Below are 16,233 nucleotides of genomic sequence, written 5' to 3'. Positions count from 1 at the left end.
ACCGCCCCATCCATGCTGGGGAGAATAATGATTACCTGGAAAGGTTAAAAATGTATTTGGGGTTTGTTTGCACCCTGTTTTCTCCAGGAGATAAGTTATTGAGTGTAAAAAGGTTTTAGCTCAGCTTCCAGTACCGCGTGCTCTCAATACACACTGGTCATTACTGGTCTTATATTTTATATGTACCAAAATGCTGTCTACGGATGGTACTTTCTGAGAGAAAAATCCACCGTGCAACGTAAGTTTTCCCAGTGGAAGAGTTTAGTGAGTTTCCCCTGTCATTCTTGGACATACCCCAGGAGGGAATCTGGTTAGGTGGGACCCGTGCTTGCATTCATGTTTTGCAGTGCCAGATCAACCGGCAGAGGGCGCCCTTGCACCTCTGGTGGTAGGCCGAGGACACTCACAGGCCAATCAAGCCTTCCACCATCCTGCCACCCCGTGGACTCTTCACAGACAGCATGTCCAGAGCTGTTTGTGAAAAGTAAGCTTGTGTCAAAGGAGGATAGGGGGCTCAGGCGTTCTTAAAAGCGTGGGGAAGCTGTGAATCCAAGCCTGAGATACTTGCGGGCCGGAGTGTGTCCTGTCTCAGGTAACTTCATGTGTGGCTTGGGGTTTTCACATCACAGTCTGAGCATTGACAGGGGCCTCGGCGGTACCGCATTGCCCTGGGAGACAGGGTTTTGTGGGCCTTTTATGGATGGAAACCATCTCAGCCCCTTCCTTTGCCCACTATCCAGGAGAAATTCATGTTTTGCCCACTTATTATATGTTACAAAATGTATTTGGGGTTCATTTGCTCCCTTAAGATACAAGTTAAAGAAAACTGACCAGGAAACCGTGTTCCTCTGGGGCATTGGAGAAGCACATGGAAGGGTGTGCACTTTTTCATTATATAAAACAATCTGCCAGGTTTCCCACTACAGAACCCTCTTATTCACAGAGGGGCCCAGGGAATAAGCAACGTGTTGGTATGTGGTAACCACGGACACTGATGCCTTCCTCTTCTAGAGGAAAGACTAAATTCAGGAAAGCAAACTATAAAATGCCATGTGACTGAAAGAAGAGATTGTGTCTCTTCATGTCCTCTTTACAGAAGAGGGAAGTGAGGTCTAGAGAATTTCAGGAGCTGTGGGAGGACGAATGGGAGGCTAGCTGCATTGTGGGCGGAAGTGGGAACCATCCCAGAAGCACAAGGGGCCGAGGTTGGCTCCTCCCCCACCCCGGGCCGCCCCCAGAATGTCTCTTCTCAAAGGTACCCTGAGTCATCCTTCATTGGGATTTGTGCTTTAATCCCTACTGTGATTAAAAAACCCTGCCTGTCATTCATAAATATTTTATTCCTCTCCAGTAGCAAATTCCCCCCAAATTATCTTCTCCACGCTGGGCGGCTGGAGGAGGCAGCGTGTTACCCTCCCCTGGCACCAGGCCCCGGACACTCACAGTGAACACAATATACGAAAGGTGGAGGCTGGGAGATGGCGGATACTGACTGTCATCTCTAAAGTGGCAATCTAGGCTCAAGTCCAACCGGCCTGCTTCAAATGCCAGTCTCGGCTCCTAGGTGTGACAGCATTGCAGTGAGCCTTCAAAGATGGCTTCTGACAAACGCTCGTGCCCATCATCCAAACTCTTGGGAGGCAGGGACAGGGGGATTTCTATGAATTCAAGGTGAAGCTATGTAGTGAGTTCCAGACTGTACTGGAGACCTTGTCTAGATTTAAAAAAAAAAATCAGAAAAAAATGGCTTCTGTTGGAGGTTTATCCCACTTAAAGTTTGCAGAGATTATTGAATTTGTCAATTTGTCTTTTACAAAATGTGGGCCATTGTTTCTCCTGTTTTCATTTTATCTTTCTTTCTAGACTATCTTTCTGATATCATCTTGCCCCTGAGGCTTTGTATCTTATGGCTTTCAATCTTTTTCTTTCTTCACACTGGTTGATTTCTATCCAGATATACATTGTAGTCCGTCTCTGCTTTTCTGTCTTCCTACTCTTAACCTCTCTAGCCTGATTCCAACTTTGTGTAATGCCATTTATTTTCCTTTGTAATGGATGGGGATCACCTAGGGCAGCAGAGCTCAGTGCTGGCTAGGGTAGAGGGTCTGGGGCCAGAGAGAATGAGGTCGGTCTTCTAAAGAGACCATAAGTGTAGCAGATGAGCGGGGTTAGAATAGAAATTGGGGTGGGAGACTCGAGCTTGGTCGGTTCCCATTATGTTTCTGATCTCAGGAGATCTGCTCAACAGTCTACCTAGAAACATCATCAGTCCACACGGCAGATGACAGAGACTCTCCAGGGTATAACATAACACAGGTGATGCCGTGACCATGAGCGTATAACTCAGGAAAACAGACTTGTCACCTTCCTTGATGGGGCAGGCTTTGCAGGTGAGTTCCCGCTTTCAAAGTCTCAGTCCAAACAACGTCCGTGATGTGCTCCCCCATCCCTGGGCAATATTCCTTTAAGAACTTGAACCAGAACCAACAGGCATTGAGGTCTTCGAGGGCTGTGTGTTGGCTCTCTATCAAGGTTACTTTTGATACAAGGTTACATTCCATTACTAGACCAGCATTGTACCTTTGAGGCACCTGCCTACACACGGAGATACAAGCACTGAACACATTGAACCAAAGCAAGTTCTTCCAGCCCTGCCATGACTTCTCCCAATTTAAACATATGTTTCCCCCCCCCCCATTCTCAACATACCCAGCTGGAACCCCAGCTCTGAAGATGTCTTGTTAGTTACCCTGATTTCTAGTTTGTGGGTTTGGGATCATTACCCCATTCTATTAGGGTCATTATCCAGTTAGGCAGAGATGGCGCATGAGGAGTCAGCCTCCCGCTGGCACACACAAAGAAAGAAAGTGACTGTTCTTTCAAGTATTTACTCTATATGTGGATCTGTGGTAGGGGTATTCCATTTTCTCTCTTGCGTTTTTGTACCTTGGTAATTTTCCTAGTAGTAAAGATGCCGTGTTGCTCTATGAATACTGACATGCTTCAGCCTCCCTGGTTTCAAACCACAGCCTCAGCCTCTTAGATATCAAACCATCACAAGGGACACTTTTCAAATGAGACTTCTTTGCCTCCTGGGTGGTAAGGTAGTTAAGGCTAATAGGCATCCCATATCCAAAATGCTGCTACCCATTTTTGTGCTTGGGGTTTGGGATCTTCTCAGATTTGGGGATATCTGTATCTATATAATGAGCTGTTTTAGGGCAGCAAGTCTAGTGCAAATGCAAGCAGCTAATAAGACGATTTCTAGGTTGAGTGCAAAGTTTCATTGCATGGAATCTTCTACTTGTGGCATTAGCTTAGACTGCCTGAAACACTGCCACAAAACAAAAAGTTTTGGGTTTTGTCGGATTTTTTGATTTTACATGTTGAGATTAGAGGTACTTCATCTGTATGTTGAAGCCCTTTGTCTTGGCGTCCCTCCCATCCCTCCTACTGCAGGGCTCAATGGGGCTTCTGAACTGGTCCTTTGTCTTCCTGTGCTCCAATCTTGCTTGACAATCTCCATCTTTCTCCCACACCTCACGGAACCTTTCCTGACCACCGTCCTCACTCCTCTTTTCCTTCCCGTAGGCTATGGACACGCTGCACCTGGCACCGATGCTGGCAAGGCCTTCTGTATGTTCTATGCTGTGCTGGGCATCCCTCTGACGCTGGTCATGTTCCAGAGTCTGGGTGAGCGCATGAACACCTTCGTGCGCTGCCTGCTGAAGCGTATCAAGAAGTGTTGTGGCATGTGTAACACTGATGTTTCCATGGAAAACATGGTGACGGTCGGATTCTTCTCCTGCATGGGCACCCTGTGCCTTGGGGCGGCTGCTTTCTCCCAGTGCGAGGACTGGAGCTTCTTCCACGCCTACTACTACTGCTTCATTACACTGACTACTATAGGCTTCGGAGACTTTGTGGCCTTGCAGTCCAAAGGTGCCCTGCAGAGGAAGCCATTCTATGTGGCCTTCAGTTTCATGTATATCCTGGTGGGACTGACCGTCATCGGTGCCTTCCTGAATCTCGTGGTCCTGCGATTCCTGACCATGAATACCGATGAGGAGCTGCTGGAGAGTGAAGTCGCGCAGATAATTGCTGGAAACACCAACAGCGTGATCATCCATGTGCCAGACGTCCGCCATAGGTATCAACCCCGGAACTTCCTAAAAAGATACGGCAGAACCCTGTGCTATCTTTGTTTCCCGCGTGGGGCTATTGCCCAGGACGATGGTGATGACGACATTCCTGATGATGTCGCTGTTGCCGCCGCTGCTGCCGCTGCTGCTGCTGGTGTGGGTAGCAGGCGTGTCCGGGCTACTGTCCACTCCATTTCCTGCAGGGTTCAAGAGATCTCCCCAAATACACTGAAGAACAGCTTCTTCCGGACCCCATTCGGCCCCATCCCTCATGGGATTCACACCTGCGGGGAAAACCACAGGCTGGCCCTCCGACGCAAGTCCATCTAAGTGTGGGAGGGAAGTAGACAGAAGAGACATTTGTCACGCTGATGTAAGTTCCATTGGCCCAACTCCTCTTTCCCTCCTTGTTTGTTTATTATTATTCTCTCTCTCTCTTTTTTTGTGATTACGGTCATCATCATTCCTTTCTTCTGTGTCCTTTCCTGGTTTCATTTCTTCCCCACCTTTCCAGCCAGGCAGAGTTATCCAAAGGGAAAATAGAGGCCCAATCCTCTCTGACACTTGCTCCTGCCCACGAAGCATGGATTCCTTCCTTTCTCCCCAGCAGAGTTACGCCTTACGTTCCTCCCCACCCTGCCTCCCCTGCCCAGGGTGGCTTTCCTAGGACAGGTGTGAGACAAAGAGTACCAAGACAGAGCTGAGAGGATGCCCAGCCCCAAGCCTTTGACTGCCTACCTGTAGTGATGTCTCTGACCTAACTCCTCTCTTCTTCCCCAAGGACTGGGTGGCTGTATGTACGCGTGTGCAAAACGAGTGTGTGTGCTTCTGTGTGCAGGTGTGTTGTGTGACAAGATGGAAGTATCAGGTGTTCACTTCCCTCCTCACTTACACACTTTCCTTAACGGTCTCCTCGAGGCTGCTTCCAAATGGACTAAACCCTGCGAGGTTGATCGCCTTGCCAAATTGAGCACATCCCAGAAAAGCACTTTGGACCTATGGCCATAGCTTCAAATGGCTAGCATCTGAATCTCATCCGTTACTCTTCAGGGTGCAGGTGGGCGGGACCACAGGGGTCAGGTTAGCTTAAAATTAAAGCTTAAGAAGCACGCACTTTGTGGAACTGGTGCGCGTCATTGACACAAGAACGCAAGCGTCGCAAAGGGTAGTCAGAAGCCACCAGTGTCCACTTACTCGAGACACTTTTAGTTTCAGCATTCCAAGTTCCAACAATTTCCCCTGCCGCTGGAGGTGTCAGCGTAGACAGGAGAATTGTTGGGGCCTGAGAGTAGCTATTTTATTATTTCCCCTCTAACGATGATGACTATGACGATGATGACTCCGAAGCCTTTACCTGCATGGATAGTTCTGGAATGCTTGGATGAGAATGGGTATCAGAATGATAACGTGGTTTCTTTTCCTAATCAGAAAGTGACAGGGCATTCCTTGTTTAAAGATAGATAGATAGATAGATAGATAGATAGATAGATAGATAGATGATAGATAGATATTTCAGGAAAGAGTCTCTAAATGCATTTTATCTGTGAATAGGGGCAAGTTCACATTGGTCTCAGGAAGAGTTTAGGGGCTATATCTTGGCCTACTGGGAAATTGTCAATCTCAGGGGATGCTTTTGTCTAGGTAGTAAAAAATTCTTCCCCACTCTCAATAAAGGATGACCACTTAGGGGACAGTTTAGGCTAGAGAATATGGCACATCATATGTAGGCCCTTTCAACCACAGAGGTCCGAGGGCAGCTCGGCCTTCACACTCACTGAGGGACTCCAATTTCTCTCATTGCCAAACCTGTCATCTCTAAAAGTCACCCATTCACCCATTCTCCCTCTCCTCCTTCGTACACTGGAAGTTCCTGGCTTTTGGATGGAAATGGGCTTTGGCTACACAACGCATGCACAAGGAATGCACTTACTGGTCTTCAAGATTTCTTAAAGGACACAGCATCCAAATGCCACCAGTTCCAAGCATGTGTGCCATTGGGCTGAAACCAGGAGCATCCAGGACTCCTCTGGAAAGTCGATGCATGCACTTAATGCTACTAGGACACGGGAACTTCAAGAGGAGTCTGTGAACCTTAGACTCTCTTGGCCAAAGTTGACATACATAAACTTTAAGGTCTTTATCAGTTCACTTGCTTGAGATTTTGTAATATGGAATGCCCTGTGTAGGGCTCTCAAGAGAGAGAATAGAAGCAAGCCCTCTTCTTGAATGTTTTTGCTCTGTGATTGTTGGCTCTTTTGGGTCACAGCGGTGACAACCCCGAGGCCTCTATGCAGAGTACTTTATGCTCTGAGGAGGCTTCCTGGAACACAAGTAGGAATCCCCTGGAAACTGTTCTAAGATTTGCCCTCAAGTTGGGTGGTATGTGTAATCACCTCTGTATATGGTGCTGGGGCACCGAGAGAACCAAGGATCCACTCTCAGTCCCTACCCCAGAAGGTCCAGAAGGTGGACTTCCTGACACCAGGGTATCCTGACTCAGCCCTCCAGTGGAGGAGGGACCCTGCTCTGTGTCTCCGTAGGGTCAGTCGTGAGGCCCAGGAGTCAAGTTAGAGGGACATAGGCTCAGCCTGACTTCAGAGCTGGCTTCCCACTCATGTATCTGTACAAAGTGGTCACACAGTGACCATTTTGCGGGAAAGATTTAATGGCAGGGAGACCCCCCTCTTCCCAGAGAAATACAGACACCACTTTCTACATTCCTACAGAGCTGACCTCCCTCACTTTCTGGAAGGTAAAGACTTGTAGAGTAAATTTGTTCTTGTAATATGCCCCCTCCCACCATGTTTTTGGCTTTATTGCCATTTCATCTTTGGAAGAAAGGGTCCTAAGCTGTCTCTTCCAATAAGAGCATGGAGGGAGGGAATGAAACTTGACCTATCTCCCTGTGACTGGATCTTCTCGAAGGACCCATTTGGTCCTTAGCATGGGACCTGATGAGACTGTTCTGTGGGCACATCCAGTGATGTGCTCCCTTGGGGTGAGAGCAGGGAGAAGTCAAGTTCTGAAGGACTTTCCTCTTTACAAGAGGGGAGTGGGCCACTCCCATGAAGGGCTCACCAGTAGAGGCGGAGGACCTCCAAGAGGGGGAGCTCCACTGACTCCTTCCTTTACAGAAGAGAAGACTGAGGTTCAGGAGGGTCAACATATCTGAGGTCTTGTGTCCAGAACATAGGTCTTCACGCTTCCTTTTGCTCTTATCCTGGCTGCTTTGTTGCTATTTTGCACAACATTCCAAAGATTCCCCCATTGCTGGACTGGATTGTGTCTCTGGCCAAGGCCTCTCTTTCTCTCTCACACACTTGGCATCTTCTTTCAGCCCAGTGATTGTTGCACAGTTCCCTCCGTTTAACCAAACCCCTTCAACAGCAAGGGAGATGACCTCATGCCAGGTGGTTTGCATAAGGAATTCAGCTTCAGGAGCCTGAAGGCTAACTTGCTGTCCAGTTCCTGGAAGTCAATTTGCCTTGTATACACTTAATAAGATATCTGACTCACTTGAACTCTCCACTAAGTGATCTCCATCTTTACTTCATCGAGGACAGGAAGAGGTAGACAATGCTATGGAGTAACCCAGAGCTCAAGGCTTGCTGATTTCTAGTGCCCATCCCATTTTGACCCTTAAAGGTACCCATTCCAGGAAGAAAGTGCTGTCTCACCCATCAGCCTGTTAGACATTGAACATCAGAAAGAACCTCACTCTCTAGGTTTTGAGATTCTCTGTTAGGTCCCAAACTGGAACCAGCTCTGTGCTTTATGGCTGCCCCACTGCAGTGGGGGCCAAGGGAGCAGCCTCCAAGACCAGAAATTGCATACTCCAAACACAATCTATCACTCTCTTTGGAAGGCTGTGAGAGCCATGGTTGGGTGATTGACAGGAGCACTAGCACTCAGCATGGCCATAGTAGATGGGTGTACCTGATGGAGAAGACATCTGGAGAGTAAGCTGATAGGCTGAGATAGGTCATTTCATCTCGAAATGAAAGCTGTGTGGCCCTTGAGTCTCAGTGCCAATCTATTCCAGCTGGAATCTAGAGGGACCAGGGCTCCTTGGAGCTCTCCCTTGTCTGTGCGCTCGGAGAGAAAGAAAGAGATCAGAGAATGATCACCCAGCATGGGGGCTCCTAGCCTTGCTCCCACATGTTCTTTCTACAATGATGTGCCCTAGGTAGAGACTCATTGAGAGAGTGTATGAGCGGTATGAGAACTGAAGGGTATGCTAGCATGTGTCCGTTCTCCCAGCTCCAAGCTTGCCAGAGTCTGTTAACTGTGGCTTAGTTCTGAAAGTGGTTATGATTTTCACACATATCTGAGCTGTATTTGCCTCCAGAGTCAAGGTCTTTTCAGGACCCAGGAGGCATCCTAGGTGAGGGAAGAGTGGTAGGGCAGGGAATGGTCCTTCTGTCTTGCCTCACTGGTCTCTAGTTGGCTCACTCCTTGAGCCTCTGTAGCCGCCTCTATAACACGATGGTACAGTGATGGTGGTGATCTAAGGGCCCTTAGCAGAAGGTGAGCTTGACCCACAAAGACCTTTGGCTTGGATGAGCTGCTCACATTTGAAAACGGAGTCATCAAAAAGCCCAGCCAAAATCATGGCAGGAGATAGAGAGCTGGGAAGGCAAAGAGACATGAGTGTTGGCATAGAGCGTTGGTCATTATGTGGACCACGGTGTAATGCATCCCGGGTTCCCTACAGTAGGGGGCTTGTGTCGACGTTCTGTGGTCCCATCTTGACCACATGCTGGTAGAGGTTGCTGCGGCAGGAAAACAGAAGTCTATGATTATGATTCCCCTGACACCAACTTTGAAAAAAAATATCCAAGGGTGACAGAAAAATTGATAGATAGAATAGCATCCTGGGTTTTCCTATACCTCTCACCCACAACCCCAGCCTCAGTACCCCCATCTCAGCACCGAGACGGTTGGAAGATAAGGTGTCATGATGTCTACAGCTATTAGGCAGTGCAGCCAAAGATAACATTGTATATCTCCCGCGAAAAGTGCATTCTCTTACAGAGTAGTGCCGTTGTCCCACCTAAGAAACTTAGCATAAAAACATCTACTATAATAATACACTCTGTATAAAGACTTCCCCAAATGCCCCCAAAATGTCCTATTGAGCGTGTCTGTCAATCTAAGATGCCATCCAAGATCACCCCCCACACCCGCTTGTCTTGTTTCCCAATCCCCCCAATTGAGGGCACCTCCCTCACTGTGTTTGTGTCTCTTGATAATCGATATTTTTGAGGCCCCCGGGTCCCTCGTCTTATAGGATGCTCACGATCTGCTGTCGTCTGCTTGTTCCCTCGGGTTGAGGAACCTCTGACAAGAAAATGATGTAGTTGATGTTGTTTGGCCCTGATTTATGCAATTCATGTTTGTCTCTCTGGGGACCTCTGTGGTTACTGCTTTTGCTGTGAATAAATAAGTCACATTAAATGTTGTTTTCCTCTGTTAGGGGACCTAACTGCATCTTCAAGAGAGGCGTCCATGGATGCTGGGTCTCACTGTAAAGCCCAAGCAGGCTTCGGATTTCTGATCTCTCCCGGGGACCTCTTCCGCGAGGGGCGAGTGTCAGCACCCTTTCCCTTAAAGACCTGTGGGAATGGCCCAGCTATATCTAGACAGAAGGCACGGAGACACGGTCCTTGTAGGGTTCCTTGCCTGCAAGCCTGTTGGGCCACCTTGGCACCTAGCGGCAACCTCACGAGTGGCGATGACCACTGCACTCTCTCCTCATTCGATACCATAGAAGGATGACTTACTGTCATGTCACTGCCCTGGCCGTCAAGGGCTACATTTGCTATCTCTGTCTTTGAGATGTTTGCTCTGGCATGTTCTAGAGCGCAGTCCTTTCCCTTCTGACCCATGAGATGTACCTGCTATGGCTGTGCGACATCTGCTTGCCCTCTTGGGAGGGTCTCCCTGTTGCTTAGCAGCAAGGAGGTAGAGATGGACCATATTGGTCCTCCCTTCAAAGTCCTTCCTGCCCGTTTTGCTCCCCTATGGATTTAACAATGTCCTTCATCTGTGTTCCTCTGTGTTTGCTTCTCATGGGCGAACACACTAAAAAGCAAATTTTGTATGGGTCAGCCTTAGAAGTGGAGAGTCAGAAAGCGCTCACAGAGTGGGAGGAAGGTCCCAGAATAAAGCAGGCCCAAACGCAAGTTATCTGACTGATGTAGTCTTGGGATATTCCAATGCAAATCCCTGGAAACAACACAAATTTTGGTTTGCATTGCTTTGTTTGGTATTCAATTGCACGTGCCTGGAGGGGCTGAGTGCGCCATTAGCATGGGCCCAGGAAATACTCAGAGCAGAGCACCTGGGTGTTGGAGGGTGGGTACATCTCAGACTGGAGAAGCATACTGGGATATATGATGGGATCATCACAAGGGGGTCAGGTGGAGCCCTGTCATTTGCTTGGGGAGACCATACACAATGACCCAAGACCCTGGACCTCTGGTGCCCTGGAAGAGAGGCGAGGACACCCTCTTCTTGTTTCCTCTTCCACTCCTAGAGCAGCATGGGGTGGCGAAAGCTGCTTGGGGCCGGCATTTTACACACCTGGGACCAAGCTCTGCCATTCACAGATGGGTGGTGGATTTACCCCTCCGTATTCCTGTCTCAATTTTCACACTCTCACGTTGGAGGTTCTGCGCAGTTCCTGCTGCACAGGGTGCTTGTGAGGACTACAATACCTGTGAATATTTACTGAGCACCAGCCTTGCTCTCCGGGAAGTATGTACCCTTGGCCCTGCTCGCCTCCCTTCAGGGCAACGGGTTGTTGTGGGGGCCCAAACTGTAAACTGTAGCTCGAGACCCATTCTGGTGCAGCACCGTACAGAGGAAACACCGTGTCCTGTTGTGCGCCTGTGCTCTACACTGGGAGGGGGTGGGTGGGTGTTGGACAGGAGGCCAGCCGGAGCTCTTCTGTACAGCAGGTGACTGACAAGGCTCAGAAGAGCTGCAAGCCCAGATCCCTGAGGGCTGGGACTCATGTGTGTGGGTGGGGTGGAGTGGAGGCCTCAAACACAGAAAAACCACACAAGGGCACAACTTAGAAAAAGGAGAGAGGAGGTGTTACCTTTGAGGAAGCCACACGGGTGGGTTTCACCCCGGGGCGGAGGCTTTGCATGGATTCCTAATGGAGGGGAGAAGCTTCCAGGAATATATATATATATATATATATATATATATATATATATATACCTGGTGCCAGGAATGTAAGTTGTTTTCCTGCGTTAGTAACAAATGCTAAGACGGGAACCATGTGCTGTTGAAGCCTGTAATTGTCATCATTAACCTTGTAGACATTGTCTTCAGGCAGCATCTCCGTACCAATGGACCCTAGAGGACACACCGGGGATCAACAGTATTGAGTTCTCTGGCGTGAAGGGTAGCCAGCAGGTCCATGCACATGGCAGAAAGTGCCTGCCACCTGCACAGGACAAAGGGCTTCTGCTGGACCCCTCCAATAACACTGTGTGACACTGTCGCGTGACCCTTCCTAAGAGGTAGACTTGAGAATGACTCTGAGCATAAAAATTTCTCCATCCTGTCGTCCCAGCCCAGTCAAGGATGGTTCTGGAAGGATGCAGGGTAGAGCCTCACCCTGCAGATGCTGGTGGAACTGACCTTCTAAGAACACAGGGCTGGAAATCTGACCCCGAAGGTACCTTGTCTGAAATCGTGTGGGAACACAAAGGCGGACAGTGGGAGGGGTGGGCTTGCTCTGCCTCTCACTGTACTTTCAGCAACCAACATGAAGAGCTCTGTTGGGGATAGCTTATGGTCCAGAGAGAGGTGGGAGAAGAGAAAGAAGCTTGAGTTATTTGCTACATTTGGCTTTATAGTTTCCCATTTTGTTCTTGGGTCCTGACCACTTTGGAGGCTCCGGTCCAGTTCTGGGAAGACTTGGTATCCAGAGAGCATGCTTGATTTGGAGTGTGAGGTGGGCTGAGGGAGGATCTTGTAAACTTCAGGCATAGTTTTGGCTCTGAGATAAGTGTTGGTTTGCCTTTTGCGGCTTGCTGGGCAGTGGGTGGTGGGGACCCTGGACATCTCCCTGAGAGCCAGCCCTGACTTTCCTTCCTTCCTTATATACAATTGGGTCACAGGGCCTTGGCAAGTCATTTTTCATCCTCCTTAACAGAAGATGGAATTGCCGGGCCAGAAGTGGGTGTCTCTTGGATACACACTGGAGCAGAGGAGATAAAATTCCTGTCACTGTGCCCTAGCTCTTTGCTGGCATTTTGTTGGAAGAGGTCAGAGGAGAGAGTAGGTCAAGTCCTTTCAAGATGGGGCTAGGCTCCCAAGAATGGGCCAGTTACCCTCTCTTGGGGATTTTTTCCTGTCCTAGGTTATGGACTTTTCACTGAAGAACTGGCCTGCCCTAAGTTTATGGTCCATCCGTCCATCCAGTGAGCTCTCCTTTATCTCCCTTGAACAACGACATGGCTGGGGGCGGGCCAACCGACAGTCAACCAAAGTCCTCCTTCTCCTATCCTAAAGGGTTCTTACCTTTCTCTACCTAGAGAGGATGGCACCATTCCAGATGTAAACGGCAGCTGTGGGGACATTGCTGTGCAGTGGTGGCTGATGTGCACCTGCTGGTCCCACTGTCACTCACAGATCAGGTGGAACAGCTGTATTATATTGAGAGTCACTCTGGAGAGCGGGTGGACAAGGCCCTCCCTGACCCCATGAGGCTGTGTGCTCAGTGGGCCACATGCTTCCATGACGTGTGAGCTCCTGCTGCAGGTTTAGGGAGCAGAGGAGAGAGCGCATGTTTTGACAATTGTTTTTATTTTTATTTTTTTTCCAAACTGGAACTGTAGAAGTTGGGTAGAAAAATAAAAATCAAAGGAAATAGGGAAAATGTGAAGAGTGGAAACCCAGTGAAGCAGAACCCACAATTAACAAGATTTCTCTGTAATTTGATGGCTCCTCCGAGAACATATTCCAGAAAAGGGCTAATTATACATTTGTTTATTCAGGCCACAAATAGCATTTTGACAGCTGGTTTTGGATTGGGAAGGCCCTTCTGAGGTCATCTTAGCCCATCTTCTGCCTTATCAGAAACCTCCATCAAATCATCACTGTGCTGGGGGCAGACCCTGTGAGTCCTGCTGGGCAAAATTTGCTTAAGAAGAAGTTAGACCCTGGGGAGAAGTTTGGGATACTTTGTTACTTCCCCCTACCTTGATAGAAAGGTTTACAATTACATACAGAAGATGAGGAATGAAGGATGTCCGAGACAATGAACTGAATTTTTACTACACAGTTGATAAACAGGGGAAGAAGACTTTCTAGCCTATTGCTAGCTGTACTGTCTTAACCTTAGCCCAGTGTGTATCTGTGTACCTCACGACAGCCAAACAGAACCAGCCCAAGAGCAAAAAGCAAAACGCCTGTCATTTGTGTCGCTGGGTATAGACGCGAAGCTTCAATTAGTGTCAAATGCATCTCTGTCAAAATAACTGGCATGTACTCACAGGGTTCCTGCGAGTATGGGACCATGGGGCGAGAAGGTGGAGACATGGGGATGCGGGCCCCTCATGTAACCGTGTGTGTGTGTGTGTGTGTGTGTGTGTGTGTGTGTGTGTGTGTGAGAGAGACAGAGAGAGAGAGAGAGAGAGAGAGAGAGAGAACATAACATATTCACTAGATACCTTTGGATCTAGCTTTTATTTTGCTCTTTTGGGGGTGGTGCCCATTATTGTTTTTATGTGGTAAGGAACAGTGTGAGCACCTGGGGTGTTCCTGAAGGTGGAGCTGCCAAAGGCTGGCTAAATGCCCCCGTGGGAAAGGCAATGAAAACCTCGAGAGTTCCACAGGAAGTGAGGTTGAAGTACTGTCTGGCCATTGTCACATTCCAGGAGGGTAGCAACGTGTGTCCTGAGCCTGGTGGGAATCTACCTTTCTGTCCTAGGGTTTGTGGGTGTGTTTGCATGAGAGGTTCACCACAGATGTCAGACCTTGGGCGGAACCCTGTCCCTGAAGAGGAAGACCAGCGACCCCTGCCCAACGACAGAGTCGCCTGCATTCCTGTGTGTGCCCTGTGTTCACCCTCTCTGGCCACTCAGTCTTCAGGAGAGAGCATCTTCACAAAAGGCCTTAGAACACCACCCCTCAAGTGAATAGCAGATGTATGTCTTATGTAGCTTACCAGGAAAATGAAAAGGCATAAGCTGTATGACCAATGTTTACACATCTTAGTAGCCATCTAGCTCATGTGAAATATGTACCTTATGCGGGGACCGGATCCTTTCCTTTTCCTTTTGTAACAAATGCAGTAAAGCAAGCTGTATATATTTTACATGTCTTTGCAGGAAAATCATCTGCTGTTGTAGAATTGTAAACTATTGCATTTTTCTATTTTTTTTAAATTAAAGTCTCTGGCATGTTCGCGTTGTGTTCTGGTCGTCCTTCCTCAAGCAGCCGACGAGGGATGGGCACCTTGATGGCTTGTCACTCGTGTCCCCATTTCCCTCAGTGCACAAGCACTTCCATGTTCACATGTTGGAGACCAAGCAGTCTTTTCTTTCCCCCTACTCAATGGCAGCCGCCTGGGCTGCTAAGCACCCAGGCTCTTGGGCCTGGCAGGTAAATGGGGGTGGGAGGAGAGGGGGCTGTGGATCCAGTCACCTCTTTCCTCATTCCTTTCACCCGTACCGTCCCAAGGACTCCAGCTGATATCACTAAAGGCCTTTGCCATATTTTTTGCCTGGTTTCCAATCAGCACTTCAAGTCTCCTTTGCAGACAACTGAGTTCTTCCCCAACACACACGGGAAGTCATCCAGTGGCTCCTGCGGATGAGCTTGAGGACTCCTGGCTTTCCTTTCCCATTCCAAATCTGATCCCCCCCCCCAAATTTTGTTGGTTTTACTTTTATCAGCCCTCTACCATCTGATCCCATTTCTGTCCACCACCAACTACGCTGGTCTTCCATGGTGACAGAAACAACAGAAATCCTTGCACCCCATCTCCTACCATATTGTTTCTAGGGTGGCACGTGTCTTCTTGAGACTGTAAGGTCAAGGCTGTGGAGGTTTAGATTTCCTCCAGGATTGCAAGGTATGTCTGTGATGGTTTGAGGCAAGACAGAATTACATCCAGCAGACAATGTCCCCAGATACACGCACTGCGCACTTTACGGGGGAGGGGAATCCTGAAGAGGGGAGAACAGTTTTATATGTTGTGGGATAAGAGACTAAGGTGACAAGGTGGCCCTGGAACTCAGAGCATCATGCCACTGTACGAAGGCCATGTGGCATCCTAGCTTTCGGTCTCCTTCTGCACAAATGGGAGGTCCATAATCAAAAAGGGGGGGGGTGTTAGCAGGATGATGAATCAAATACAACCACAAGGATAACCACATCAAATAAAAACCTAAATACTCAGAGATGAAGAGATACAATGGTTTGTAGACAGGAAGCTAAGATGAAATAGCCCAGCGAGGAGCTCTGATAGAGTGATTAGCCTCATGGCCATTGGCAGTCATGATGGAGCCTTGAAGGAAGGGCTCCCTTCAGTTTCTGGGCAATTAGGACTGATAGCCATCACAGACACCATGACAGGGGTCCTGAAAGGAGACATCTTTCAGTTTTCTTCAGTTGGGGAAGGGTGAGAACTCAACTCCCTGAGAGCTTCAGTATCTGAGCATATCGTCTTATCAGTTCTGTCCTGGGAAAGACTACAGGGGCATGGCCTGATTTCAGAGAGAGGGAGAAAGAAGGGGGGATAAATATTAAAGAATGGCACAAAGAAGTCTCCTAAATGAGCATATGGACAAGGACCTGTGCCAGGTTGTGGAGTAGATGCTTTCCATGCAAGACTGTTGCTCTCTGAGGGCACTTTCCATAGACTAGCCTGTAAGCCAAAAGGTCACACACACCACTATGCTCCAAGGTCTCCCTCCACCACATTACAGGATTTCTCAGAGCTCACTGTCCAGAAGAAACTGAACTTTCTCAGCTCAAAGCTTTGGGCATATTTAACAGATGAACCCATTCTTCCCCCGATTAGTGGACCCTGATCAAACTCCAAATCCACTAGTGAAGGGGCAGG

The 16,233-nt window shown here is 48.6% G+C and overlaps 1 protein-coding gene across 1 annotated transcript in view; it reads left to right on the top strand.

The window, feature by feature from the left end:
* Kcnk9 (potassium two pore domain channel subfamily K member 9) overlaps positions 1-4,472 on the top strand; it is a 31,656-nt gene extending 27,184 nt beyond the window's left edge. The window contains exon 2 of the mRNA XM_038344095.1: positions 3,592-4,472. Coding sequence (XP_038200023.1) covers positions 3,592-4,472 — 881 coding nt within the window. The remainder of the gene's footprint in view (positions 1-3,591) is intronic.
* Positions 4,473-16,233: the final 11,761 nt, after the last annotated feature.

Source organism: Arvicola amphibius, chromosome 9 (assembly GCF_903992535.2).
Source record: "Arvicola amphibius chromosome 9, mArvAmp1.2, whole genome shotgun sequence".
NCBI lineage: Eukaryota > Metazoa > Chordata > Mammalia > Rodentia > Cricetidae > Arvicola > Arvicola amphibius.
The sequence above is the reverse complement of the archived record's forward strand: the minus strand, read 5'-3'. Positions and strand labels throughout refer to the sequence as shown.